This window comes from Phalacrocorax aristotelis, chromosome 21 (assembly GCF_949628215.1).
Source record: "Phalacrocorax aristotelis chromosome 21, bGulAri2.1, whole genome shotgun sequence".
NCBI classification, from domain to species: domain Eukaryota; kingdom Metazoa; phylum Chordata; class Aves; order Suliformes; family Phalacrocoracidae; genus Phalacrocorax; species Phalacrocorax aristotelis.
The window spans coordinates 7,746,632-7,768,776 of record NC_134296.1 but is presented as its reverse complement, the minus strand read 5'-3'; the positions used below and the strand labels follow the sequence as shown (position 1 = coordinate 7,768,776).

Sequence of the window (22,145 nt, the reverse complement as noted above, 5' to 3'; positions counted from 1 at the left end):
AAAAGTAGTGGTTACAGCACAGAGAGTTTCATGGAGCTAGTAGTGAGAGCCTTGCTTCTGTTCTGACCTTCCAGTGTAGACGCCCTGCATAGAAAGAAAGAACTCTGGGGAACTGAGAGCACTGGGGCACACAAGTCTTAAGAAATAACCTCAATTTTAATATACAATAGGTAAGCACTGTGGTTTTTTAACAGTTCTTTGTTGTCATAGAAACTCTGAGGCAGGGAAGTGCTGAGGTCGGGCTGTGTGAGTGATGCTGTCTAAACTGCCAGATCTTCCCCCTCCCAGCCAGGGGGAATCTGTCGTTCTCGGTCAGCTAAATCTGTATCGCGATCAGTGCTAGAGTACGGCAGCCTGGGTGGAAGGGAGAGCTGCAGCTCTGTCCTCTCGCGTTAACCCCTTGCTCCTCCGCGGGCTGCCTATTTATTAATAGCCTGGCACGGCTGCGAGTGGGTTGGGTGTCACTGAGGAGCGCGGGGAGGGTGACAGAGCGCCTGTCACTGCAAGGGGATGTTGTATCGGAGTAGGTGGCTCTGCTGGACCCCTGGGAAGGTCCAGCCGAGAAACCCCTCTGCCGGCAAAGCGCAGGAAGGGGAGCCGTCACGCGTGGGCAGGGCGAGCCCGTCGCTCCCAGAGGCCCCTCTCGCTGCTCCTCCGCCGCCTCCCGCAGCCGGTAAAAGGCTCTCCCGGAGCCGCTTCTCGGCGCCGCGCTGCGCGGCTCCGGCTCAGCCCTGCGGCGGGGCTGGCAGCTCCCACCGCAGCTTGGGGGGGCTCCCGGGCGGCTCTCCCTCCGCCCGGGCTGGGGGCCGAGGCCGTCCCGCCTGGTGCACCAAGGAGCTGCGGCGCGGAGCCCGCAGATTCCCCCCCTCCCTGCCCGGGCGGCCGGCGGGGGAGCGGGGCGGGCCGCGGGGCGGGGCGGCAGCTGGGCTCGGCCTGCCTCGGCTCGGCCTGGCTGGGCTCGGCTCGGCTGGGCTCGGCATGCTGCCGAGGGTGCGCGCCGCCGTGGCGCAGCTGGTGGCGGGGCTGGGGACGGGCGGGCAGCCCCCCGCGGAGCCCCGGGGAGGGGAGCGGGGGTCGCCGGTCCCCCCCTCCTTCTGCCGGCCGGCCTTCCTCCAGCTGACGCCCGAGGAGCTCCGCCGCGCCGACGACCAGGCGGGCCGGGCGGTGCAGAGCCCCCGCGACGGCCGCCGCCGCCTGCCCTGGAGCACGGGCTACGCCGAGTGAGCGGGGCCGGGAGCGGGGCGGGGGCGCCCTCGGGGCCGGGGCTCCCCGCGGCCGGGCGCCCCCCGGGCGGGGGCTCTGCAGCCGGGGGTGGGGGCTTGGGGGGGGCGGGAACGGCAGCGTTCGGCACCGGAGCAGGATCCTTCGGATCCAAAGTGGGTCGCGGCAGCCGGCGATGAGCCGCGTCTGATTCTTCAGAAGCGGCAGATGGGAGGCTTGCTCTTCAAACGCCTGCTGACGGGAAAGCCCACAGCCTGGGTTTGTGCTCTTACCCATCCCCGAGGCTTTCGAGCTCTTCTGTCTTTTTTGTTTTCTGCGGTTATCTGCACAATAACCGGTGTCCCTGATGGGGAACTGACATGGAGGGGTGCAGGAACTGCTGCGGCGCTCGCAGGACTTGGAGAGGAGGGAATTGAAGCTGTCTTGGGAGCGGGACCTGATTTTGACTTCCCCTTCAAGGGCCTGATTCTCTTCTCCTTTTACTCACTGCGAGTTTCACCCTTAACTGAAGGCGGGTGGGGAAGGTCAGGCTTTGAAGGCCACCTTTGCTGCTTGGTGCTGTCAGTCTGCTCCTGCATCCCTTGCTCAAGCTGGTCTTCCTGATATCCTAGGGAGACTTTTGAGACATTAATTTGCCCCAGGATATGCTGGAGTAGGAGTATCCAGAGCAAAACTCGCCCTCTGCTCAGCAGCAAGACTTTTCTTCCATCTCCCAAGACTTCTTTCTGCAAACCACTTGAAAAGCATGTGCCTGAAGAGCTCACCCTGTTGTGCATGTTTATAGCTTCCTTCCGAGAGCCGGTTTTGCAATCTAGACCTGAAATCTGCTTTGCCAGCACAGGCTGTGAAAAGTTAGCATGACATCTTTTTGCAGAAAGTTCTGCTGGTTTCATCTTCATCACCTTCCCTCCTCCTTGTCTGAGGCATCCGCTCCTTTGAGAGGTGCTGGGTGTGATTGGACACAGATGAGGCTGTGACCCCTTTGCTGAGTGTCCGTGAGTCCTGGCTGGGTGTGTATGTTGAGGCTGGTGTAGGTTCTCGGGCAGTTGGTGTGCTCGGGGCGGTGCTAGGGACCTGCAGCAAAAACCCAGCGTTTTCTGGTCACCTCCCTCGGTGGATGCCTGGACGGCTGCTCTCCCCTGGACCCAGCTGTGCTGGTGGGAGTGAGTGCTGCTGCTGGCCCCAGATCAACCCCTGCAACTGATCTGAGACATCTCCTCACCTGGCTGCTGCTGCCACCCCAGGCAGGGCAGGAGCACTGTGGAGACCCTCCCCAGGGATGTGGGGGAACAAATGGGGGTTGGGGGGGGATGAGGTGCTGTGGGGTGGCCTCTGCTGGGGCAAGGCGTGAAAGAAAGAGCCTTGACACCTTGCTTCCCCCTGGCAGGGTGATAAATGCGGGGAAGAGCCAGCACAATGAGGACCAGGCATGCTGCGAGGTGGTGTTTGTGGAGAGGAGGCCCAGCGTGAGGGGCCGGCCGCTGTCCAGGGAAGGCGTCGGGGAGCTGGATGGGGTGAGAGCCGGGGTGGCGTGTGCAGGCAGGGACATGACGGAGGGATGCCCCGTGGCAGGACGTGAGATGGTGCACGTGGCGATGCCTGAGCACTGCCACCTCCCCAGGGGCTCCCTTGGGTCCCAGACCAGCTGCCCCTGCTTGCTGCCAGCTCCTGCCATAGTCCTTGCTGGCCTGTGCTGGGGCTGGCTGGTCTGGGGAGGCCGCTGGCCTGGGTACCCCGGTGGGCTGTGGAGGTGGCTGCCACACTGGCCCCGTCATGCCTCGCCTTTAGAGGAGTTGGCTGTCAGAGACGTGCTGCTGGCAGCACAAGGTGTCTGATGCAAGGCTGGGCTTGAGCCAGGGACCGGTCGTGTCCAGACACCCTTGGTCAGCTGCCCACATTGCTCCTGCCTGCACTGGGCTGGGACCTGCAAGCTGGAGGCAAAGCCCCATATCACTGTCCTCAGCTGGTGACCCCAGCTGCTCCAAATTCCCAGTCCCATCTGCTTCCTCACAGGCTTGCTAAACCTTCCTGTCTCTCCCCACAGGGCAGGCAGGGTTTTTATTTCCACTACTGGGCCTTGTTTGACGGCCATGCAGGCAGCGGTGCTGCTGTCATGGCATCCAAGAGGCTCCACCTGCACATCTGCGAGCAGCTCCGGGACCTTGTGGACATCCTGCAGGACCCCTCTCCGCCTCCCATCTGCCTCACGCATGACGCAAGGGCCAGCCCTATGGAGCCGAGCCGGGTACCCCTTGCAGAGAGTGATGGGGAGGTCCCCAACGATGCTGTGCCACGGTTTCACCTGGAGAAAGCGGTCTCTCACGAGAGCCTGGTCATTGGTGCCATTGAAAACGCCTTTAAGCACATGGTGAGCAAGCCCCCGCCTGCGTGGATGCCCAGCTGTCCCCTGGGAGCATCTCTTTGCTGTCTGTGTCAGCAGTGGCTTGTTCCCTCTGGCAAAAGGCAGCTCTGCAGCAAGGAGGGGGCTGCAGTGAAGGCTCCTAGCAGGACGGTCTCAGGGAGGGCACGACGATGCTCTCCCGTATTCAGGGGTTTCAGGACACAGAGGCTTTGGGCTCTGGACTTCTGTGGGTGCAGAGGGCTTCATTGCACTTTGTGCCAGCAGTCCCAGCTGCTCCCCTCCTTTTTTTCCCTGCCCTCCCCACAGCCCCGGGGAAGCCATATCCTCAGCTGCCCCGTGGCACTCATGCCCTCCCCCAGCCCTGCAGCCACCCTGGGCTGTGTGGGGAAAGGTGCCCGGGTCGTGGCTGGCCGCTGATCCCCACCTGCGGCGGGATCTCAGCTCCGACGGCAGCCGAGGTGCTGCTGGAGCAGCCAGGCGCTATTTTGGGCTGCTTGCAGCTTTGCTTGTTGGCATGGGGCCGCCCTCCTGCCCTGCCTGGAACCACTCTGTCTCCTTAGGATGACCAGATCGAGCAGGAGCGAGTGTCCCAGCGCCTGTCTGGGGGCTGCTGCGCCCTGGCTGCCGTCTACCTCATGGGCAAGTTCTACGTGGCCAACGCTGGCGACAGCAGGTATGGCCCTGCCGGGCAGCCACCCGCCTTTTGCCTGGTAATCAGGGAGCACCGTGGCAGAGCAGGGCAGTGCTGGAGGCATGGCTGGCGAGAAGCATCCAGCTCCATCCCTGAAGCTGGGCTGTCTTGGAGAGGGCAGAGGCAGCAGGACCAGGCAGAGCCAACCCTCCCTGCCTGCATGCCCCGGGGATGGCGTGCCCTGCCATGATCTCTGTGTTTGCCTGATGCACAGAGGGGCTGCAGAATCACCTCCCAAAATCTGGGACTTGCTCCCTGCCTTCCCAGCAGCATCCTGTCTGCTTTGCAGATGGCTCTGGATCACACCCCAACCTCTGCTGCGAGTGATAGCCTGCGAGTTGGGGAGTGAAAATTGCCCTCAGCAAAGCTTTCAGAAATGTGCAATAAGTAATTTCAGGGCACACTTCATACCAGTGAACTTTTTCAGGAGAAGGACGTGCAAATCTGTGTGCAGACAAGTCCTGTGGGACCTTGGAGCCCAAGAATTTTGACTGATACATGCATTTCCTTGGGTGCCTTACTGTAGCTGTGCCTGGGTGTGTTCATACCCCTGAGCAAAGGCAGGAAGGCAAGTCCACCTTATGCTGAGGGTGAAACTGGTTTGAATTGCCCTGTATTTACTGCAGGGCTAGCTTGTCCTCAGCAGTGTCAGGCCAGCAAATACAGGCTCTGGTAAATTGTCTGAGGCTGGAGGATGTGCTCCCAGCTCTGGGACAGAGGAGGAGGAGGAGATCCTTTGTGCCTTGGCTTTTGGGTGCGGGGTCCCTCCATGGCAGCAATGGCCAGGCACCGGCCGTGCCAGGCTGGCAGCATGCACAGGCTCCCAAGGCTGTTACCATGCCTCTGGGCAAGGGTCTGTGTTCCCTCCTCTGGCATCAGATGCTGCCAGAGCTGGGCTCAGCTGGGCCCTGCATCCATGGAGGAGACCCGCAGCCCTAGGCAGGGCAGCAGGTGGGATGGCTGGGCCATCCTTGATCCCCCCCATGACATCCAGAAACATCTCATAATCAGACTTTTTTTTTTTTTTTAACACTTTCAACAATCAGACTGGCTGCAGCTGCGAGCCACAGTGCTGGTGTGGGCCGGGCACTTGGACCCGTGTCCTGCTGCTGGCGATTTCTGCCTGTCCTGTGTGCGGCTTTGCTCTAAAGGAGGGTTTGCCACCTTTGTGCTGCTCCTTTTCTAACCATATCCTGTCCTTTGGTTTGCTCTGTTTCATTCCCCTCTGCCCCATGCTTCTCTTTCATTTTCTTTTCCCCTCTGCCGTGACCCTGTGCAGGAAGGAGGCATTCCCTGCCCACCCAGGGGCTGAGAGGGGGTTAGCTGCAGCAAGCAGCCCCCCAGCTTGGGGCTGGGAAGAGGTCAGGCAGTGGAGGGGAAGGGGTTGCACCACCTTGACAGCCGTGCAGGGAATCAGCCCCAGAGAGCCAGGCTCAGCTCCCCTGCCACGTCTCCTCTCCTCCTCTCTAATCTCATCCTTCCATGTTTCATTGCAGGGCCATTATCATCCGTAATGGGGAAATCATTCCAATGTCCAGGGAGTTTACTCCAGAGACAGAGAGGCAGAGGCTGCAGTTTTTAGTAAGAAAGACCTTTCTTCTAACCTCATTCCTGCTGAACCACCTCCCAGCCCCTTCCCAGCCCCTCGCACTCCCTGCTGGGCTGCCTTCTTGGTGGGGTCCCAGGGGATGAGGGCAGCCCCGCAGCTGGGACCTGCTGATGGCACTTGTCCATCCCAGCCAGCTCGCTGGGTTGGGGAGAGGCGCTGGGATGTGGAGAGCTGCCCTGGCTCACTGGCGTGGGAGCATCTCATGGCTAGTGGAGCCCTGGTGTGCTGCAAGGTCAGCGTGAGGGGCCACGCCTGTGAGTCTGGCCTGGCCAGGACCTGGGGATCCTGGGCTCTTGGCATGGGCTGATTTCGTATGGTTGCATGGAGGCAGTTTGGTCCATCTTGTCTTGCTCCTGCCTGGGGAATGGGGAGCATCGCCTGCCCGGGGTGGGCACCCATCTGCTGCTGCTGTGGGAGCACCGGGCTGGCTTGTGCGGTGACTGGGGGGAGCGCGGCTCTGCCCCCTCCACCCGTCGCATTCCCTCGCACGGTCAGAGGAGCCGCAGCGCTCGCGCCGAGTCCTAGTTTCTTCCCTGGCTGTTCCCTGGGGAGGCAGAAAGCTGACGTGTGCCAGCGGGTTTCTAGCTTTCTTCCTGAAAGCTCCCTCTACTGCCTGGCCTGGACAAACCCCCCTGTGCCACACAGAGAGACTTTTTAAGGTTATAAAGACACCTCTGACGGCAGCAGGGAGGAGGAGGCGTTTGTGTTGGAGGAGGTCTTGCTGGATGCGATTTCCTGGCTTGCAACGTACTTGGAAAAACACTGAGGCATTTTTTTCTAGAATCTATTTTTGAATGACCGGGAGGAGGAAACTGCTGTGAGCAGGATCCTCTCCAGCTGGCTGTGATGGGCAGGGGTCCAGGTGCACGCTTGCTCCTCTTGCAGGGTGCCCAGGCCACGGTCAGGACACCCCCCGGAGTGGGACAAGGCTCTCTATACCTCTGCACCAAACCCTCCTGTGTTCCCAAGGGCTCTCCTCCTTCCTTTCAGCTCTTTCTTCCTCCATCTGCATTTTCCAATGCTGTCCCTATTCCTGATCCCCTGCACGCAGTGCTCCAGGAGGCCCTGGGGCTGCTGTGCTGCCCCAGGAAGGGGCTCTCTGCTGCTTGTCCCTTGCCACGGCTGGAGCTGGGACACGCTTTCTGGAAAGACCCATCGGCTCTTTTCCTCGGGCGAGTGCTGTGCCCTGTGCTGAGCCTGGGATCCTGGGAGGTTTGTGGCTCTGACTCCTCTGGGCAAATTCCAGCTTTTCCTGGCATTTACTGGGTTTTGATCCCTTTTGGAGATCCTTGTGTCCCAAAACTGTCCATGCAAAAGCTTCATCCTCTGGCTGGGTGTTGGCATGGCTGTCCCCAGCTCTTGTTTCCCCTCTGGGAGTAGCACAAATGGGTGGTTTGAAGCTGCTTTATCACCACCCATTCGAGTTGCAGCAGAGCAGCTGTTGTTATCCCCACCACGACATGCCGTAGCCGAGGTCCCAGCAGGCTGGCGGGTCCTGTGCTGTGACGGTGGTGTCGGTGAGGTGCTGCAGGCAGGGCAGGTGATGCTGTGTGGATCCTGCTCTCCCAGCCCAGCTGCTGAGCCACTGCTTTGTCCCGCAGGCGTTCCTGAGGCCTGAGCTGCTGGGGAAGGAGTTCACCCACCTCGAGTTCCCCCGCAGGATCCAGCCCAAGGAGCTGGGGAAGAAGATGCTGTACAGAGACCAAAACATGAATGGCTGGTAACCCACTGACCCGTGGGATGCTCGGCGCCGAGGGGTGGCGCTGGGGTCCCACTGTGTGCGGCCACCTGGCTCCAGCATCCCTTCCTGCGGGGCAGGGGCCACGGCACACTGGGTACCCAGGTCTTGAGGGGGCCTCATCTCCAGGGATGCATGTCCTGAACAGGCAGGGGAGGTGCTGGAAGCCTTCACCTGCTGAAACATTCTCTGGCTTATTTTAACCAGGGCTTACAAAAAGATAGAAGAAGATGACCTGAAGTTTCCGCTTATCTATGGGGAAGGCAAAAAGGTGAAGTTCTGTGGCAGAAGCTGTGCAGGGATTGCTTCCTGCTGGCCCTCGCTGAATCGGGGGTTTCCAGCCTGTTTTTGCTCGTGCTTTTTGCCACTCCAGTGCCACCAATTCTTAGCTGGGAATGGAGGTGGAGATGAAGCGGCTTTAAGTTTTCTTTTGGTTTTGTTGTTCCCAAGGCTCGGGTGATGGCAACGATTGGGGTCACACGAGGCCTGGGAGACCACGACCTCAGGGTGTTCAGCTCCAACATCCACATCAAGCCTTTCCTGTCCTGCTTCCCAGAGGTGAGCCTGGCTGCCGGCTGCTCCGTGCCCAGGGGTTCCTGCAATGGCCAGAGACGGTCAGGGTGACCAGATCCCTGGTGCGCCGAGCGCAGCAGCTCAGGGCAGTGGCAGTACTCACCTGGGCTCTCCGGGAGCCTCCTCTGCCTCTCTGCCCCTCACCCTCACGTCTTGCCCTTTGCCAGGTCAGGGTTTACGACCTCACGCAGTACGAGCACTGCCCTGATGATGTCCTGGTCTTGGGCACCGATGGGCTCTGGGATGTCACCAATGACAAGGAGGTGGCCAGTGTGGTGATGGAGGTGCTGACGAGTTACGAGCCCAACGACCCGTGCAGGTGAGCTGAGAGTGGGCAGGGAGACAAGCGTGTCCTGCTCTATAACACCTTCCTTGCTCCTTGGAGCAGCGTTGTGGACACATGTCCCTCTGGCCTTGCTGTGGGTGCTCTTGCTCTGCAGCGTGCAACGCTTCCCTGGATGTGCGTATCTGAGCTCAGATATCTCCTCTCCAAGGGATTCTTTCCTGCACCTCTAGCTCCTTCAGCTTCTTCCTTGCCAGGGACTGCAGCGTGCTGCATCAGGGAGTCCGTGGGGTCTGGGGTTGCTGCTGAGCTGCTGTGCTTTGCCCCCCAGGTACACCATGGTGGCCCAGGAGCTGGTGGTGCGGTCCAGGGGGGTGCTGAAGGAGCGGGGCTGGCGGCTGGCCAACGACAAGCTGGGCTCTGGCGATGACATCTCCGTGTTCGTGATCCCTCTGGGTGGCCCAGGCAACTACACGTGATGCCCAAAGACCCCAGGGCAGAGGGGCTCGCCTTGCCTGGGTGGAGGCGAGCAGGACACTGGTGCTGCCTTGGGGCCACCTCTAGCCTGAGCACTTGTTTCCTGAGCCAACCACAAGAAGAGTAAGAAACCTGGAGTCTCTGTCTGTGCCCCTGCCCAGCGCATCCCCCTCTACCTGCTGCATCCCATCCCTGGGCGGAGATGGAAGGGCGTTGGACAGAGATCAGGGACTTGGGTCGAGGGATGTTTTTCATGCTGCCACTTTCTTAATTGCTGTGAAAATCCTAAAACCTCCCTGGCTTCTCAGTGTGTCGTTTGCACCTCGCCCTGGGCCTGGGTGTGCCGGTTCCAGCAGTGTGCGATGGCCCTCAGGCTGGCGCGGCACTCGTACCTGGAGAAGCGTGTGCTTGCTGCTGCAATCGTGTCCTTTCCCCCTGCCCTGCAACACTTGCACCAGTGACACTGAAGCTGCTCTTGGGGCTGGGCGCTGGGGCCAGGACAGGCCGTGGCCTGGGGTGAAGCCCTGCTGGCAGCCGGGCGATGCTCAGCCTAGCAGAAGTCTGGTGGTGGGTGACGCGGTGGTGGGCGAGCCCCACAGCTGACATCCCAGCTTTGTGCCTGTCCTCTCTGGCCCCTCACGCCTTCATCCCAGCCACATTCCTTGTCTCAGTCTCCGGTTTGGGAGGATGGGGCAGGACTCGGTCCCTGCGGCACACTGAGAGCCCCGGGGAAGGAACGAGCTATTGCACTTGCGCTGGCTGTGCCACAGGTTCTGCCCCCACCCCTCTTCCTGCCTTGGATCACTGCTGTGTTTCTGGAGCCAATTATTTGTTATTAACTGGGGAGCTGAGCTGGAAAATATCTAAATCCTTTCTTGTTGTGTGGAGCCTGTGTGAATATATGTCTATATTTCTGAGCGGTTCTAAGTTGGCTGCTGCTGAGCAGTAGTTGCACACAGAGCAGCCCTATTCAGCCAAGCTTAACAGCTTAAACGTGCTGCATGGATCTGCTTAGCTGAGGGCTGGAAACCCACCATGAAAGCAGCTTGGTTGTGACTGGAGGTGGTGGGGAAGACAACTCCCTCCTTTTTCTTAATAATCTCAAAGCTGGTGCTGAGCAGAGCTGTAGCAGCAGTTGATCTCTGCGCAGCATCTTATTTTGCATCATACATACCTGTGAGCCAGAGAATGTGTTTTCTGGACCTCTGCAGAGCATTGCATCCTCCCAAAACACGAGGGATGATCCCATCCTGGCAGCGTGGTGATGGGGAGAGCTGGGCTGTGGTCCCTTGCTCTGGAAAGGCTCTGTGGCACCAGTAGTTTGTGTTCTGCTGTCACTGGGTGCAGCCAGCTCTTGTCAAGTGTCACCTCTGGTGGATGTTGTTTGTCTCTTGTAATCAGTGAGATGTAAATAAACTGGGTGCACTTAATGGGAAGTGAAAGTTAGCCAACGAGATTTTAACCTATGGACATCTTCTGTGCTGAAGGGAGTGATCCTGGGGCTGGGAGCCTGTCCTTGCATAGCACTGTGTGTTTAAATAAATGTTTTGCCACTTGCAATCCCACTTCAAAGTCCGTCTTGTGGAGCTCCTGCAAAGAAGACTTACCTGATAGCCAATTAACTCTCATTAATTTAGGGAGGCAGGCTTGGTAGCAAATAGGCCTAGACAGAGCCATGTGAGCTGCCGTCCCTTGGCCCTGGCTGGACCCTGTGGAGCATCCCTCCTGCACCCATGGGAAAGGGGAGCCGCCCCTGTGCTGGCGGTGTTGGTGTGGTGCTGTCTGGGGGCTGCTGGCTGGGTTTGCCCGGGCTGGCTTAGGGCACAGCGCTGTGGGGACACGGCTCTCTGGGGCGGGAGGGGGCCAGCCTGGCAGGGAAAGGGCTGTGGGGCGGGTCTGTAACCCAAACCAGGACCTGGCTGTTGAGCATTGCATTGGGCTTGGAGGGCTGAAAACCAGCAGGCACCAGCCTGGCCCCCCGGCTGCTCCCCGCTGCAGGCAGTGCCTGGATGCAGACAGGGAGTGGAGGGGAGGAGAGGCTGATGGTTTCCCTGCTCACGGGGTCGGGAGTGGGGTGGGCCGTGGATGGAGGCACAGCTCTGCAGGCTGCAGCTCCCAGGGATGGGGCTGTGCTGGACAGGCAGGACACCTCTCTGGGAGCTCGGGCATCCCAGCAGCAGCTACCCTCTGCCTCCAGGGTGTGCTGGCTGCTGGAAGTGTCCCTGCTCTCACATGTCCCCTGACTGCCACTGTTACCCCGGTGCTCCTGATGCTCACATACGTTTTCCCCACACCTCCAGCTCCCCCCACACTCTTTTGCACAGCCCTGTGCCCCTAGCACAGTGCTCTTCATGCTGCTGGCTGAGAACCGGCTCTGCTTTTCCAGGTCACTGCCTGGGAGCTGCTGTAAGGAGGCAGAGGCTGCATTTAAAGCTTCCTCTGTGGTTCCCTTTTTTACTAAGGAAACATTTCCTTTGGAACCAGCTCCTGGCCTAGGGCTTGATAAATTAAGAAAAATTGTCTCCAAGCCCTTAAAATAGCAGCAGTTTATGAGACTGGGTCTGGGCCAGGACCCTGGGGCTGCCTTTCCCTGGCTGAGCTGCAGAGACTCAGCCTTGCAGCTGGGGCATCGCAGGGAGGAGCAGCCCGGTCCTCCCTTGCTGACAGCCCGCTGTGGGCGAGGAGAGCCTGAGCCCCTGCCTGCAGCGCTGGGGTCGTCCTAGGGCAGGGGCTGCTGCATTGCAGCTGCCCTCTGCAGTGCCCCTGCGGAGGGGACTCGAGATCCTAGGGACCCGGATCCCTCACACCCCTGCTGTGCCTGTTGGGGTGTGAGCGGGGCCTTCCCCTAGGAACGAGCAGCCGCCTGGGCAGCACATGGGGGATGCAGGAGGGGTGCGATGGGGTTCGGCTGCTGGGCCCCACTGCCTCTGCTGGCCTCTGGCCACCCTGGCAGAGCTCGCCTCTCACTAGCGGCGGCTCTTGGCGCTGCCATAAATAACGCTCATGGGGGGAAAGGCGTCTGCTCCAGGGGTACTCTGAGGGCGGGGGATACCTGGTTAGGGGCAAAGCACGGGGTGCTCTTTGCTTTGGTGCTACCTGGGCTGGGGGTTTGGGAGCAGCAGCTCAGCCCTTCCTGGCAGCGCCGGGCACTCTGGGAGCCGGGGTCGCCCCCCTCCCCCCACTGGCGCCAGTCACCTAAAACGGGAAGAGCCCCTTCGGGCAGCCCAGGCTGGCCGAGGCTGCGGCGGGTCCCGGGTGCCGCCGGCGCCGGGCCGGGGGCTGCGCGGGGAAGGGGCACCGCCCTGCGGCGCCGCGAGGCTCGGCTCGGCGAGGCTCGGCTCAGCTGAGCGCGGCTCGGAGGGCTCCCGCCCCGCCCTCCGCGGGCGGCCCCGGACGGGGCGGCGCCGCCCGAGCGCTCGGGAGCCGGGGCCGGGGCTGGGACCGGGACCCGGGCAGCGGCGGAGAGAGGTGCGGGCTGGGCTGCGCTGGGCTGCGCTGGGCTCGGGGTGCGGGGGCCGGGGGAGCTGAGCGGCGGGGGGCTGGGGGCCGTGGAGTCGGGCTGGGTGGGGAAGCGGGGGGCTGGTGTCGGGGGGGGTTGGTGCAACTGGGGTGGGGGGTTACTGGTACTGGTAAGGTGTGCGGTCAGAGCTGGGGTCTGGGTTTACTGGTAGGGTGTGGAGTTACTGGTGGGGTTTGGGGCAACTGGGGTGTGGGGTTACTGGTGGGATGGAGGGGTCAGTGCTGGGGTGGGGCCCAGCACACGGCAGGGGTAGCCGGGCACGGGGGGTGGATGCCCCAGCCAGGCTGATGGGGCGCAGCAGGATGGGATGGGGTGGGATGGGTGTGACCGGGATGGAGTGGGAGCTCCTGGGTGTGGGGTAGGGGTGGGTCAGTGGCAGTTTGGCCACCATGGGTTGTTCTTCAAGGGCAGCCCTGGGCTGTGGGTCCTGACCTGCGGATACTGCCCGGGTGGGGCTCCCCACTGTACCCCCCAGCTGGTGACTGACCCGGGCAGGGCTGGGGTGAGAGCGCAGGGGCTGCTGCCCCCATCCCGCCGTCCCTGCTCGTGTCTCCCCACTCCAGCAGCGTCCCCATGTGCAGCCTTGCTTGCAGAGTGGCCGCTTGGTGTTTTCTTCAGAAAAAGGAAAGAAGTTCCCCTTGCTTACTGCTGAGCTAATTTTTAAACATTTATATTAGGGGGGCTTGCAGGGGAGGAGAAATAATTGTGTAATGTCTTAGGAGCAAGGGAGCATTCCAAAACCATGACTGCGCGGCCCTTTCCAGCACTAACAGTCTGGCAGCCAACTCTTCCCAGCAGCAGCCAAACCCCCTAAATGCAGCCTCAGCCTCTCAACACCCCCTATGCAAACAGCAGCGTGATCCCCGGGTTGCTTCGCAGGGCGCATCGCGCAGGGGGTGGGCTGGGAGCGGGGATGGGGCTGTGCTGCCCGGGCTGGGCAGCAGTGCTGCCACATCCCCAGCAAAGTGTTTGGGTCGTGAAACCAGAGGCGGGGAGGTAGTGGATTTGGCTGGCTATATTTCACTGAGACCAGTTGCATTTTATTTTCATTTTTCCAAGTGCTTTTTAGTGTCCAAACAATCTCAATTTATGTTCAGCTCCTCCTTCTCAGCTACAAGTAATATAGCTAACAGCTGTATGGGATTTTATGGACCTTAAATTGAACCCGTGTTCCTGACAGCTACAGTTTCTCTAGGGGAACGTTTTTTAAGTAGAAAATAAGCCAAGTCACTGTCTTCCAACAGGTTATCTGGAGCATTTAACCAGGCTCACCTCCTAACTTGCTGTTTACACTGGAGAGGCGTATTGACATGAAAAGTAAGGAACATATTAGCAAATATTGATTGGCCCTGGGGCAGCAGCAGTCAGGCATTGCACAAGTACAAGCACCTGCTGAGATTGTGGCATGTTATTTGAAGCTTTCAGCAAGACACTTGTACTGCCGTGAGTCCAGGAAGGCTGTCACTTCCATGGGAGGTACAACGAGAACATGGCATGATGTCCTTTGGAGAAGGGGGTAAGGGCAGGCAGCGTTTTCCCACAAAGCACAAGCGCTTCTGGTTCAAGCTTTGTTTAGGCTTTAGAAATCTCCTCTAAGTCCTTTCCTCTATTTTGTTTGTGGATGTTTTTGTGGGATTTAGCAATGAAAACAAGCCAGCCTGGCTGCTCTGCTCTGGGTCCGGGTCTGGGCCGTTGCCCTTCGCTGCTGCGCTGGAGCGTGCTGCAAACCCAGGCTGTCTGATCATGCCTACAGAATAGCTCACAACTTCACACAAAGATTTATAAGATCTAAAACTTAAGCACTGGGTCTGAACTCCTTTTTCTGTGATGGCTCATCATTTGGATATGGCAGGTCTAGGTCTTACGAGCGAGCCTCAGGCAGCTTTCGCGGGGGTAGATACAGACACACCGAGGAGTTGTGGCAGGCGGGGCGGGAGGCTCTGCGCAGTGGGTGCTCGCGTTGCTGGTGGGTGTGGGTCGTGCTTTGGGTGTCCGCGATGGTTGCTGGCATGAGCGAGGGCTGGTCTCCTCTGCGCTAGGCAGAAACGCACAGCTTGGCCTGCCCAGCAGCTATGTGAGCCTGAAATTGCAGGTGCTGCTGCACCAAAACCAGCACCACTTCGATCATCTCGAAGCTGCAGTGTGCCTGGGAGCTTGGAGCCCGAGGTCTGCCCTGGCCGTTGCGTTTCCCTTTGGCACTGCTCTTCGCTTCAAGCCTGTTTTGGAACTTTTTTGTGCGTGTGTATGAGAGTCCCTCGGATACCCGAGACACTTGCCAGGACACTTGGCCTATGCTACCTTGGCCGTGATTTAGATGTCTCAGCAAATTAAATTCCCCTCGATGGGCATACCTGTCAGATTTTAATTTGGAAGTTTACTTTATTTTTGTTCACACCAGCTGTGCCGGCAAGTCCTACCAGCTAAAACAGTTTCTGTTGTGAAGCACCCCTGTAGCTCTGCCGTTCTATCCCCAAATGCCTTCAGTCCCCTTCCAATTACTTTAATTTGGGGGCAGCTGCTGCCTGGACACGCACTTTGGGTGGGGTCCCTGCTTGTGCTGGTCGGAGCCGTGGCGTGTTGGTGGGCAGGAGGAGAGCTGCTCCCGGGGGGTTCTGGAGCGAGGCCGCCCCCATGCCCCTGGCCCCTCGGGCTCTGGAAGCGCTGGTGGTGGCCTGGGGTTGTCCAAAGTGGCTCTTATTTGCCCAGTGGCGCCTCTCTGGGGTCCTGTCCTGAGATGCCCTCGCCTGGCGTGCTCGGGCGGTGGCGGCAGCCCTATGCACACACACGGCCATGTTTAGAAGTGGAGACAGCTTGTCCTTGGCTGCACTGGTTAGAAAACATTTTCTGTGTTCCCTGCTAGTGTTTTGTGCTCTCTGGATGCTGCGAGCTCCTGTAGGTCTTGTCTGTATTACAGGTTGCACAGCCTGAGCTGAAAGCATGTGTTTTGAGGTTTTTGAAACCCAGTTATGTGCCTTGTGGCGGTGCTAGCCTTGAGCCTGGTCTGTGTTGCACTAGCCCAGCTCCTTCCCAAGCAAGAGTTAAATCAAAACAGTCCAACCAAGCACTTAGATGCTTTTGTTTGTTAAACCATTGAAAGTTTAGCAGAGCTGAAGACGCAGCAATGCCAGGAAGATCTCAGTCTGTTCAAGGAGCTGGTTTTCCTTCTGTTGCTGTGTCGCGGTGCTGGCGGGTCTGGGTGGGTGACAGGGCTGTGGGGTGATGGGTCTGCGTGCACCGGGCTGGCTGTTCCCTGAGCCTCAGTCTGAGGGGAGCTACCAGAGAGCTGCCAGGGCAGAGAAATATTTTCTAATAATTTGACAGGCAGCCTGTAAGGAGATGGTTGGTGGCAGCTCTGCAAGGCAGGAGCATGAGCCCTAGGTCTGTTGTCCTGTCTCTGGCTGCGAAGATGACCGGGGCAATGCGAGGGGCTGTGCGAGCACTGCCTGGAGGCTGGACTCTCCTCCTTGCTCCGCTGTCCTCTGCTCGTTCAGGGTGAGGAGGTTTTGTTCAGAGTGGGGCATCTGCAAGGCCCACGGACGGTGCAGAGCTGGCCCTGCTGTGCACACAGTGCTGGGGGTGTCCCGTGAAAGGGCTGCTCCCAGCACGGCTCCATCCCCGCCTGCCCAGGCTCCAGGGTCGTACCTCCGGCCAGGGCTGTGGGCAGAACAGAAATTCGGCTGGTTTTGCTGATAGGTGGTGTGACAGGTCCAGCCGGGTGGGGCTGTCAGCAGCAGCGCTTGGGGATTTCTGCTTTAGAACAAAACCCCTCTGTTTGAGTCTCACCAAGGAGGTTTGCTGAAAGATTTCTGTCCCTAGTGCAATTTCTTCAAAGCGTTAACATCTTTCTCCGCCATTTCCTGAGATCCCTTGCAGACGCTGGGTGACGGACGCATCCTGCTGCAAGAGGAATTCCCCATTTCCTGCTCAGCAGGAACTTCACATTTTGAGGCACGAGTAGGGATAGGCCAATAGTGCAAGGGCTGTCCTGGAGCCCTGGCTGGTTTTATGGTGATGGCTTTAGAACAGCTGCTTGGAAAGTAGAGCAGAGCAATTTGGTCCCATTTTGCAGTTGCTTGGCACGCTGAAGGAGCTGCTGCTCAGGATTAGGCTGGTGCCGCCAGCACGGGCGCTGCCGGCAGCAGTGGCGCAGGTTAAACCCGCGGCCGTCCCGGTGTCAGCCCAGCCTGCCGCAGCAGCGGGCGCGGGAGCCCTGCGGGGTTTGGCAGTGCTGCTCTGCGGGAGGTGCCGGCACGAAGTTGCTGCTCCCTTTTGTTATGTCTGTGAATGAGCAGGAGGCATCTCCAGCGAGGCTCCCAAAGTGCCGCTCACGCCTGAAAACAGAGGCTGCTGTACGGGCTGGGTTGGATTGCTAACGTGGCTGGGCACCCTTTGCTGTAACTTAGGGTGGTTAACGCTCAGCGGAGTTTAAAATCTGAATTTCCACACCTGATGTCAGTGACTGTCCTTTTAATCATTTGGCCTGCTGGCAGTTGTAGTAAAGCTATCCTCCTCGAATTGCCTCCACCTTTTCCACTCTCTGCTCGTGATCTGGGAACAGTGCAAGGTCCTTTGCATCAGGCAGCCCTGTCCCAGGGACTGGTTTCGTCCTGCTGAGTGTCAGAGCATCCCCTGGCAGCAGAGCTAATCTCTGCCCGAGCAGAGTGCCACCAGCATCTGGCATCGGAAGGTGTCAGGTGAGGGCACGGACAGGGGCATCCCAGCCGGCTGTGTGCTCACAGCCTCCTTGCCCCACTCGCCTTTGCACGCCGGCTCGGGATTAGTAATGGGCTATTACTGGACCACTCTTGTGAGTAATGGAATGAGTCGTTTTGGGTGGGGACAGTGTCTCTGCCCGCTGAGTCACCACTCGGGAGCTGCTGGGGCCCGGAGCTGTCAGGGTGGATGCTGGAGGCCATGGGAAGGAGCTCTGGGTGCGGTGACTCTTCTTAGTTTGGAGCATCTCTGGCTCCTCCTGCCCCATCCCAGCCCGGCTGCCTCTGCTGCAGGAGCCAGGGCAGCAGCTGCCCTCCTCGCCGGGAGAGCGTGCGGGCAGGGGGGCGGCGGAGGGGAGCCGGCAGCGTGCGGGGCTGGCTGCGGCACCGTGCTCCACCACTCTGGTTCTTTTTGGTTTAGGTGTGATGTCCGGGCAGACTGGGCACGGGCAGGTCTCGATGTCTGTCTGGGAGCGGGTGTTTGTCTCCCCAGGCATTCGCTGTTCCTTGCGCTGCAGATATGTCTCCCATGTTCTGTGGATTAGATAGCGGCACGGCCTATGCCCCCTTTCTTCGTCCGTTTGTCTTTGAAATACGGAGTCGCAAAGCAGCAAGTCACATTTTGCTGTGGGCAAAGGAACTTTCTGTCTAAGTAAATAGACCTTTTTGCCCGTGACATCTCCTTTCTCCGTGCTGTGGAGATGATGGCTGTAGAGAGGACGAGCCGTTTCCCCTCCTCACGCGGGCAGGAGACAGCAGGCACCAGACTTCTCCAGCCCCTTTATCTGGCTCCATAATACAAACATCGTGTCTGCTCGGGGTGGAGTCCCATGCATGGGGCTGTGGGTGTCCCTGGCCCAGCTGGGACAGGCAGGAGGGCACGAGGAGAGGAAATGGGAGCTGTGCTGGGGGTTTCCCCTCCGCGTTCAGCCCCCAGTAGTTGGGACCCTTTGGGCACTTCAGGTTTTTTCCTCAACTTTAGCCTTGCACAAACATGCTTGGCCTCTGTATAGCCATGGTGCTCCACCGGGATGTGTGCTTAACGCCAAGGCTCCTGGTTGAGGGGTGCCAGATCCTGCCGGATGGGGCCCTTCGTCCTCGCTCTTCTCACCTTACAAGTGCCAGCTTACTATTTTTATTAATGGCTCCACAGCACTCGGCAGCCACAAACCATTCATGCTTTGGCTTGTAAGCCAAAGTGCTTGTAACCTGCAAAGATCTGGGGCTATGGCAGGGTCTGGCCTGGGTTTGGGTGAAACCTTTCTCTCTTCTGCCCCAACCACACAGTCAGCAGTTCAGTTTGTGAGCGCTGGGGTGGTCCCCGAGACTTCCCAGGGGTTTGTGTGACAGTCCTGGGGAGGTTTCCTCCAGGCAGCTTAGCAGTGACCTGCTAAGTATGCAGATGAGAGGAGCTCTCTTCAGGCTGCTTTTGAAATGCAAGTCAGCCACTGAGTCTAATTTCTTAATCCTTCACTTGCAGCTAATTACGATGCAGCCCTACTCGGGTTTTTCCTCTTTTCCTCCCCTTTCTGCTGGCACAGGGTGCGAGTGCGATCGTCCCGCGAGGGGACAGGCGCCAGGCCTTCGTTAAGGCTCTGTGTCAGTGCCCTGGTTAAATGCAAAGCTTGCGACGGCCGGGCCTTCCCAGCGCGATCCACTCCCAGCGCTGGCGGCTCGGTGCGTTCGCATGGGCGTGTGCGTCCTTCCCGCACAGTTATTCCCGCCGGACCTCCCCAAGGCCCCGAGCACACCCTGCCCCTTCCAGTCCTGCCTCGCCGGGGCAGGGGGGGTTTGGAGAGGGGCAGGGCTGGCTGGAGGACGTGGAGCATCCCCGCCTTTGTGAGCAGTTTTCTGGTCGCCTGTGATTTCCCCCAGCCCGCAGAGCAGCGTGCGCCTTTCCAGGGATCAAACCCTGTGCTGTCAGCGCGTGCCGTGCCCGGGATTTCTGCAGGGACAGAGAGCCGGCGGTGCGATGCGGGTGCGTGTGGAGTGGGTCGGGCTCTTTGGCCTGAAGCACCTGGGAGCTGGGGATGGAAAAGAGATTTGGGGCCTGAGGTCGGGGAGGGATGTGATCCCACCACAGCTGATTTTCTCGTGCCTCCTTCAGAAGCCACGGCAGGTGTTTTGTGGCATCGTCCCCGGGAAATTCCCAGGCTCAGCCATAATCTCCTTTTGAAGCTCAAGATGGGAAAGCATAGTTTTACTTGCAGGACCACATCCTTTTTTCCTGGGGCAGAAAGCAGCCTGCTTTACTGCAGGATTTCAGCTGTTTGCTGAGCGATGGCTGGCAGCTTCTCCTGCTGCCGGTGCCAGCATTGGCTTTGGCGGTTATGTGGCAAAGGCTCCTTTGTCACACGGGCTGGGGTAGGGCTGGCTGGGTGCAAGGCACACAGGTCATGCTCACCCGGACCCCCGAGAGCTCGGCTTGGTGCATTCCAGCTGCTGATCGGATTATCTGGGAGCTGGTGAGTGTGCCTGGGTGAAACCCAGAGTACAGGTTCTTCCCAGAAGAATTTATAATCTAAAATAAAACCAGTGTGTGTGTGTGCGCGTGCAACTCTGAGGTTGTCAGAAATCCCCTGTGCCTGGGGTGGGGGCGCAGAGAGAAAGCCCAGCGCGGGAGGGTTTGGGGGCCGTGGCGGGAGCCTTGCTGTGGGTGGGTAAGGCGGTTCATCATCTTGCACGAGGGCCCTGCGTGCAGCCACCAGCACTTGCCAGGGCATCGGTGTGATGGTTCTCCTGGCCGCGGCTGTGGTGATGGATGTAAATGGTTCCAGTTGGGCTGGTTCTCGCGGTGCCTGTGCGGGCTGTGTGCGGGAGCTGGAGGTGTGCCCGGCGGGAGGCCGGCAGAGCCTCTGTCCTGGCGATCAGTGGCTGCTCACGCTGGGGTGTGCCCAGGTGCCAGTGTCCGGTACCCTCCCAGGCAGTGGTGTGAGAGACTTGGGGGCACGGGGGGCCAGGAGGGGCTGGGAGCATGGGCTGCCCGTGGCTGCTCTGTTCCGCTCACCCACGCTTGTCCCCGCAGCGATGGCGGCCATCAGGAAGAAGCTGGTTATCGTGGGAGATGGTGCCTGTGGAAAGACGTGTCTGCTGATCGTGTTCAGCAAGGACCAGTTCCCCGAGGTCTACGTACCAACTGTGTTCGAGAACTATATTGCCGACATAGAGGTAGACGGGAAGCAGGTAAGGACTGTCGTGGTGTGCTGGAGCTGTTCCTGTCCCCTCACTCCCACGGTCCTGCGCTGGCAGTGCCACTGCCCGGCGCTGCCCCAGGGCTTGGTCTGCATGGCTCAGGTGCACCCACAGCACCTGGGGTGCCCCGCAGCTCCCTCATTTCTGGGTCACCCCAAACTTGCCCCGGTTTGAGGAAGACCATAGCTATAACTGAGGAAGATAAACCTGCTCACTCCTGGCCTGCTGAGCCGCATCCCTCTCCCCTCCCAGGTGGAGCTGGCCCTGTGGGACACGGCAGGACAGGAGGACTATGACAGGCTGCGGCCCCTCTCGTACCCGGACACGGACGTTATCCTCATGTGCTTTTCTATTGACAGCCCGGATAGTCTCGGTAGGGACCAGGGAGTGAGGGGGGACCTGGGGCTTCTGCAGGACTTGGTGCTGCTGCTAAACCTCTGGGTCAGGAAGCCCCCGTGCCACCCCGCCGTGGGATGCCAGTCCCTCTAGCTCCTGGCTTTGCATGCACTTGAGGAAAATACTGGGAACTGGCTGGCTTGGTGGAGGTGGTGGGAGAGGAGGGTGCCTGTTCCTGCAAGCTGCGAGGAGACCGGCGGGGAGCAGCCCCTCGGCTCAGGGGGGTCCACCTGTCCTTGTTGCAGAGAACATCCCTGAGAAGTGGACGCCGGAGGTGAAGCATTTCTGCCCCAACGTGCCCATCATCCTGGTGGGGAACAAGAAGGACCTGCGGAACGACGAGCACACGCGGCGGGAGCTGGCGAAGATGAAGCAGGTGGGTGCAGCCCTGGGTCCTGCTGCCTTGGCCAGCGATCCTCCTCTCCCCATGCCGCCTCGCTGGGGCTCCCTGTTGCTGTGCCAGTCCCTGGTGCTAAGGGCTGGATGCTCTAAGGGCAGTCACTGCGCTTTTGCTGCTGTTTTCCAGCAATGCTCCTGAACCCTCTTTTTGATGCTTTCCAGGAGCCGGTGAAACCAGAAGAGGGGAGGGACATGGCCAACAGGATCAATGCCTTCGGCTACCTCGAGTGCTCGGCCAAGACAAAGGAGGGTGTGCGGGAGGTCTTCGAGATGGCCACCCGCGCAGGCCTGCAGGTCCGGAAGAACAAGAAGCGCAGAGGCTGCCCGCTGCTGTGAGCAGCCCGGTGGGTCAGGAGGCAGCTGCCTGCGCCGGCTCCCGGCTGCCCAGCGCTGCACGGGGAGGGAGCGCTGGTAGGCGGCCGAAGCGGGACCTCGTGGTGCCAGTACCTGCCCTGAACCCTCTGCATGAGAGCTGCCACCCAAGCCCGTGGGGTGTCCCTGCGTGACCCCAGGGCTGTGAGGCACCAGTGCCTTCGGTCCCCGCTGCTCTCTGAGCTGGGCATTCACATAGCTCTCTGTCACCCCCTTTTTTTACCAATCTCCCTGGTTTCGCCTCTCCCGTGGGGGTTGCCGCGGTGTTCGTTCTCCCTCTCCAGCTCCGGGCAGGTGCCACAGAAGCAGGAGGTGCTGCACACCAGCATTTTATACAGACGTGCCCAGGGCCGCTTTCAGCCCTGTCTGTGTGCAGAGCCGGGCTCAGCCGCCTCCCCATGGAGCCGGCTGCTCCTGGTACCCGTGCTGGGGCAGCGCTCTGCCCAGCTCTGCCAGTAACGCCTTCTTCGAGTCTGCATTGGTCATGGACTTAGCACCAGTAAACTGAACTGCGTAATTGGGAGAATAAATGCAAACTGGTATTTCAGTAATTGTACCTCTGCTTGCATGGCATCCTTCTGGCTGTCCTTCGTGCCCCTA

The 22,145-nt window shown here is 59.8% G+C and overlaps 2 protein-coding genes across 3 annotated transcripts; both read left to right on the top strand.

Moving 5' to 3' along the window:
- Nucleotides 1-897: 897 nt before the first annotated feature.
- On the top strand, nt 898-10,519 carry PPM1J (protein phosphatase, Mg2+/Mn2+ dependent 1J). Its single transcript, XM_075115485.1, has 10 exons — nt 898-1,220; nt 2,609-2,735; nt 3,266-3,589; nt 4,144-4,256; nt 5,771-5,855; nt 7,485-7,603; nt 7,829-7,892; nt 8,072-8,179; nt 8,362-8,513; nt 8,809-10,519. The coding sequence occupies exons 1-10, from the start codon at nt 979-981 to the stop codon at nt 8,954-8,956; spliced, it is 1,482 nt and encodes a 493-aa protein (XP_074971586.1). The 5' UTR covers nt 898-978; the 3' UTR covers nt 8,957-10,519.
- Nucleotides 10,520-12,329: 1,810 nt separating this feature from the next.
- Nucleotides 12,330-22,101, top strand: RHOC (ras homolog family member C). Of its 2 annotated transcripts, XM_075115483.1 has the most exons (6): nt 12,330-12,422; nt 13,719-13,791; nt 20,212-20,369; nt 20,631-20,751; nt 21,020-21,150; nt 21,336-22,101. In XM_075115483.1, the coding sequence occupies exons 2-6, from the start codon at nt 13,785-13,787 to the stop codon at nt 21,507-21,509; spliced, it is 591 nt and encodes a 196-aa protein (XP_074971584.1). In that variant the 5' UTR covers nt 12,330-12,422; nt 13,719-13,784; the 3' UTR covers nt 21,510-22,101. The 2 variants fall into 2 exon arrangements, with proteins under 2 accessions (XP_074971584.1, XP_074971585.1); XM_075115484.1 differs by lacking the exon at nt 13,719-13,791 and having other exon boundaries at nt 12,336-12,422.
- The last annotated feature ends 44 nt before the right edge of the window (nt 22,102-22,145 follow it).

Excerpts from the sequence above, each read along its gene's own strand:
- RHOC (XM_075115483.1), top strand. Across the intron at positions 20,752-21,019 it reads TGACAGCCCGGATAGTCTCG|AGAACATCCCTGAGAAGTGG; the intron begins GTAGGGACCAGG and ends TCCTTGTTGCAG. Across the intron at positions 21,151-21,335 it reads AGCTGGCGAAGATGAAGCAG|GAGCCGGTGAAACCAGAAGA; the intron begins GTGGGTGCAGCC and ends GATGCTTTCCAG.
- PPM1J (XM_075115485.1), top strand. The coding sequence starts at position 979 with ATGCTGCCGAGGGTGCGCGCCGCCGTGGCGCAGCTGGTGGCGGGGCTG. Across the intron at positions 2,736-3,265 it reads GCGTCGGGGAGCTGGATGGG|GGCAGGCAGGGTTTTTATTT; the intron begins GTGAGAGCCGGG and ends CTCTCCCCACAG. Across the intron at positions 8,514-8,808 it reads GAGCCCAACGACCCGTGCAG|GTACACCATGGTGGCCCAGG; the intron begins GTGAGCTGAGAG and ends TTTGCCCCCCAG.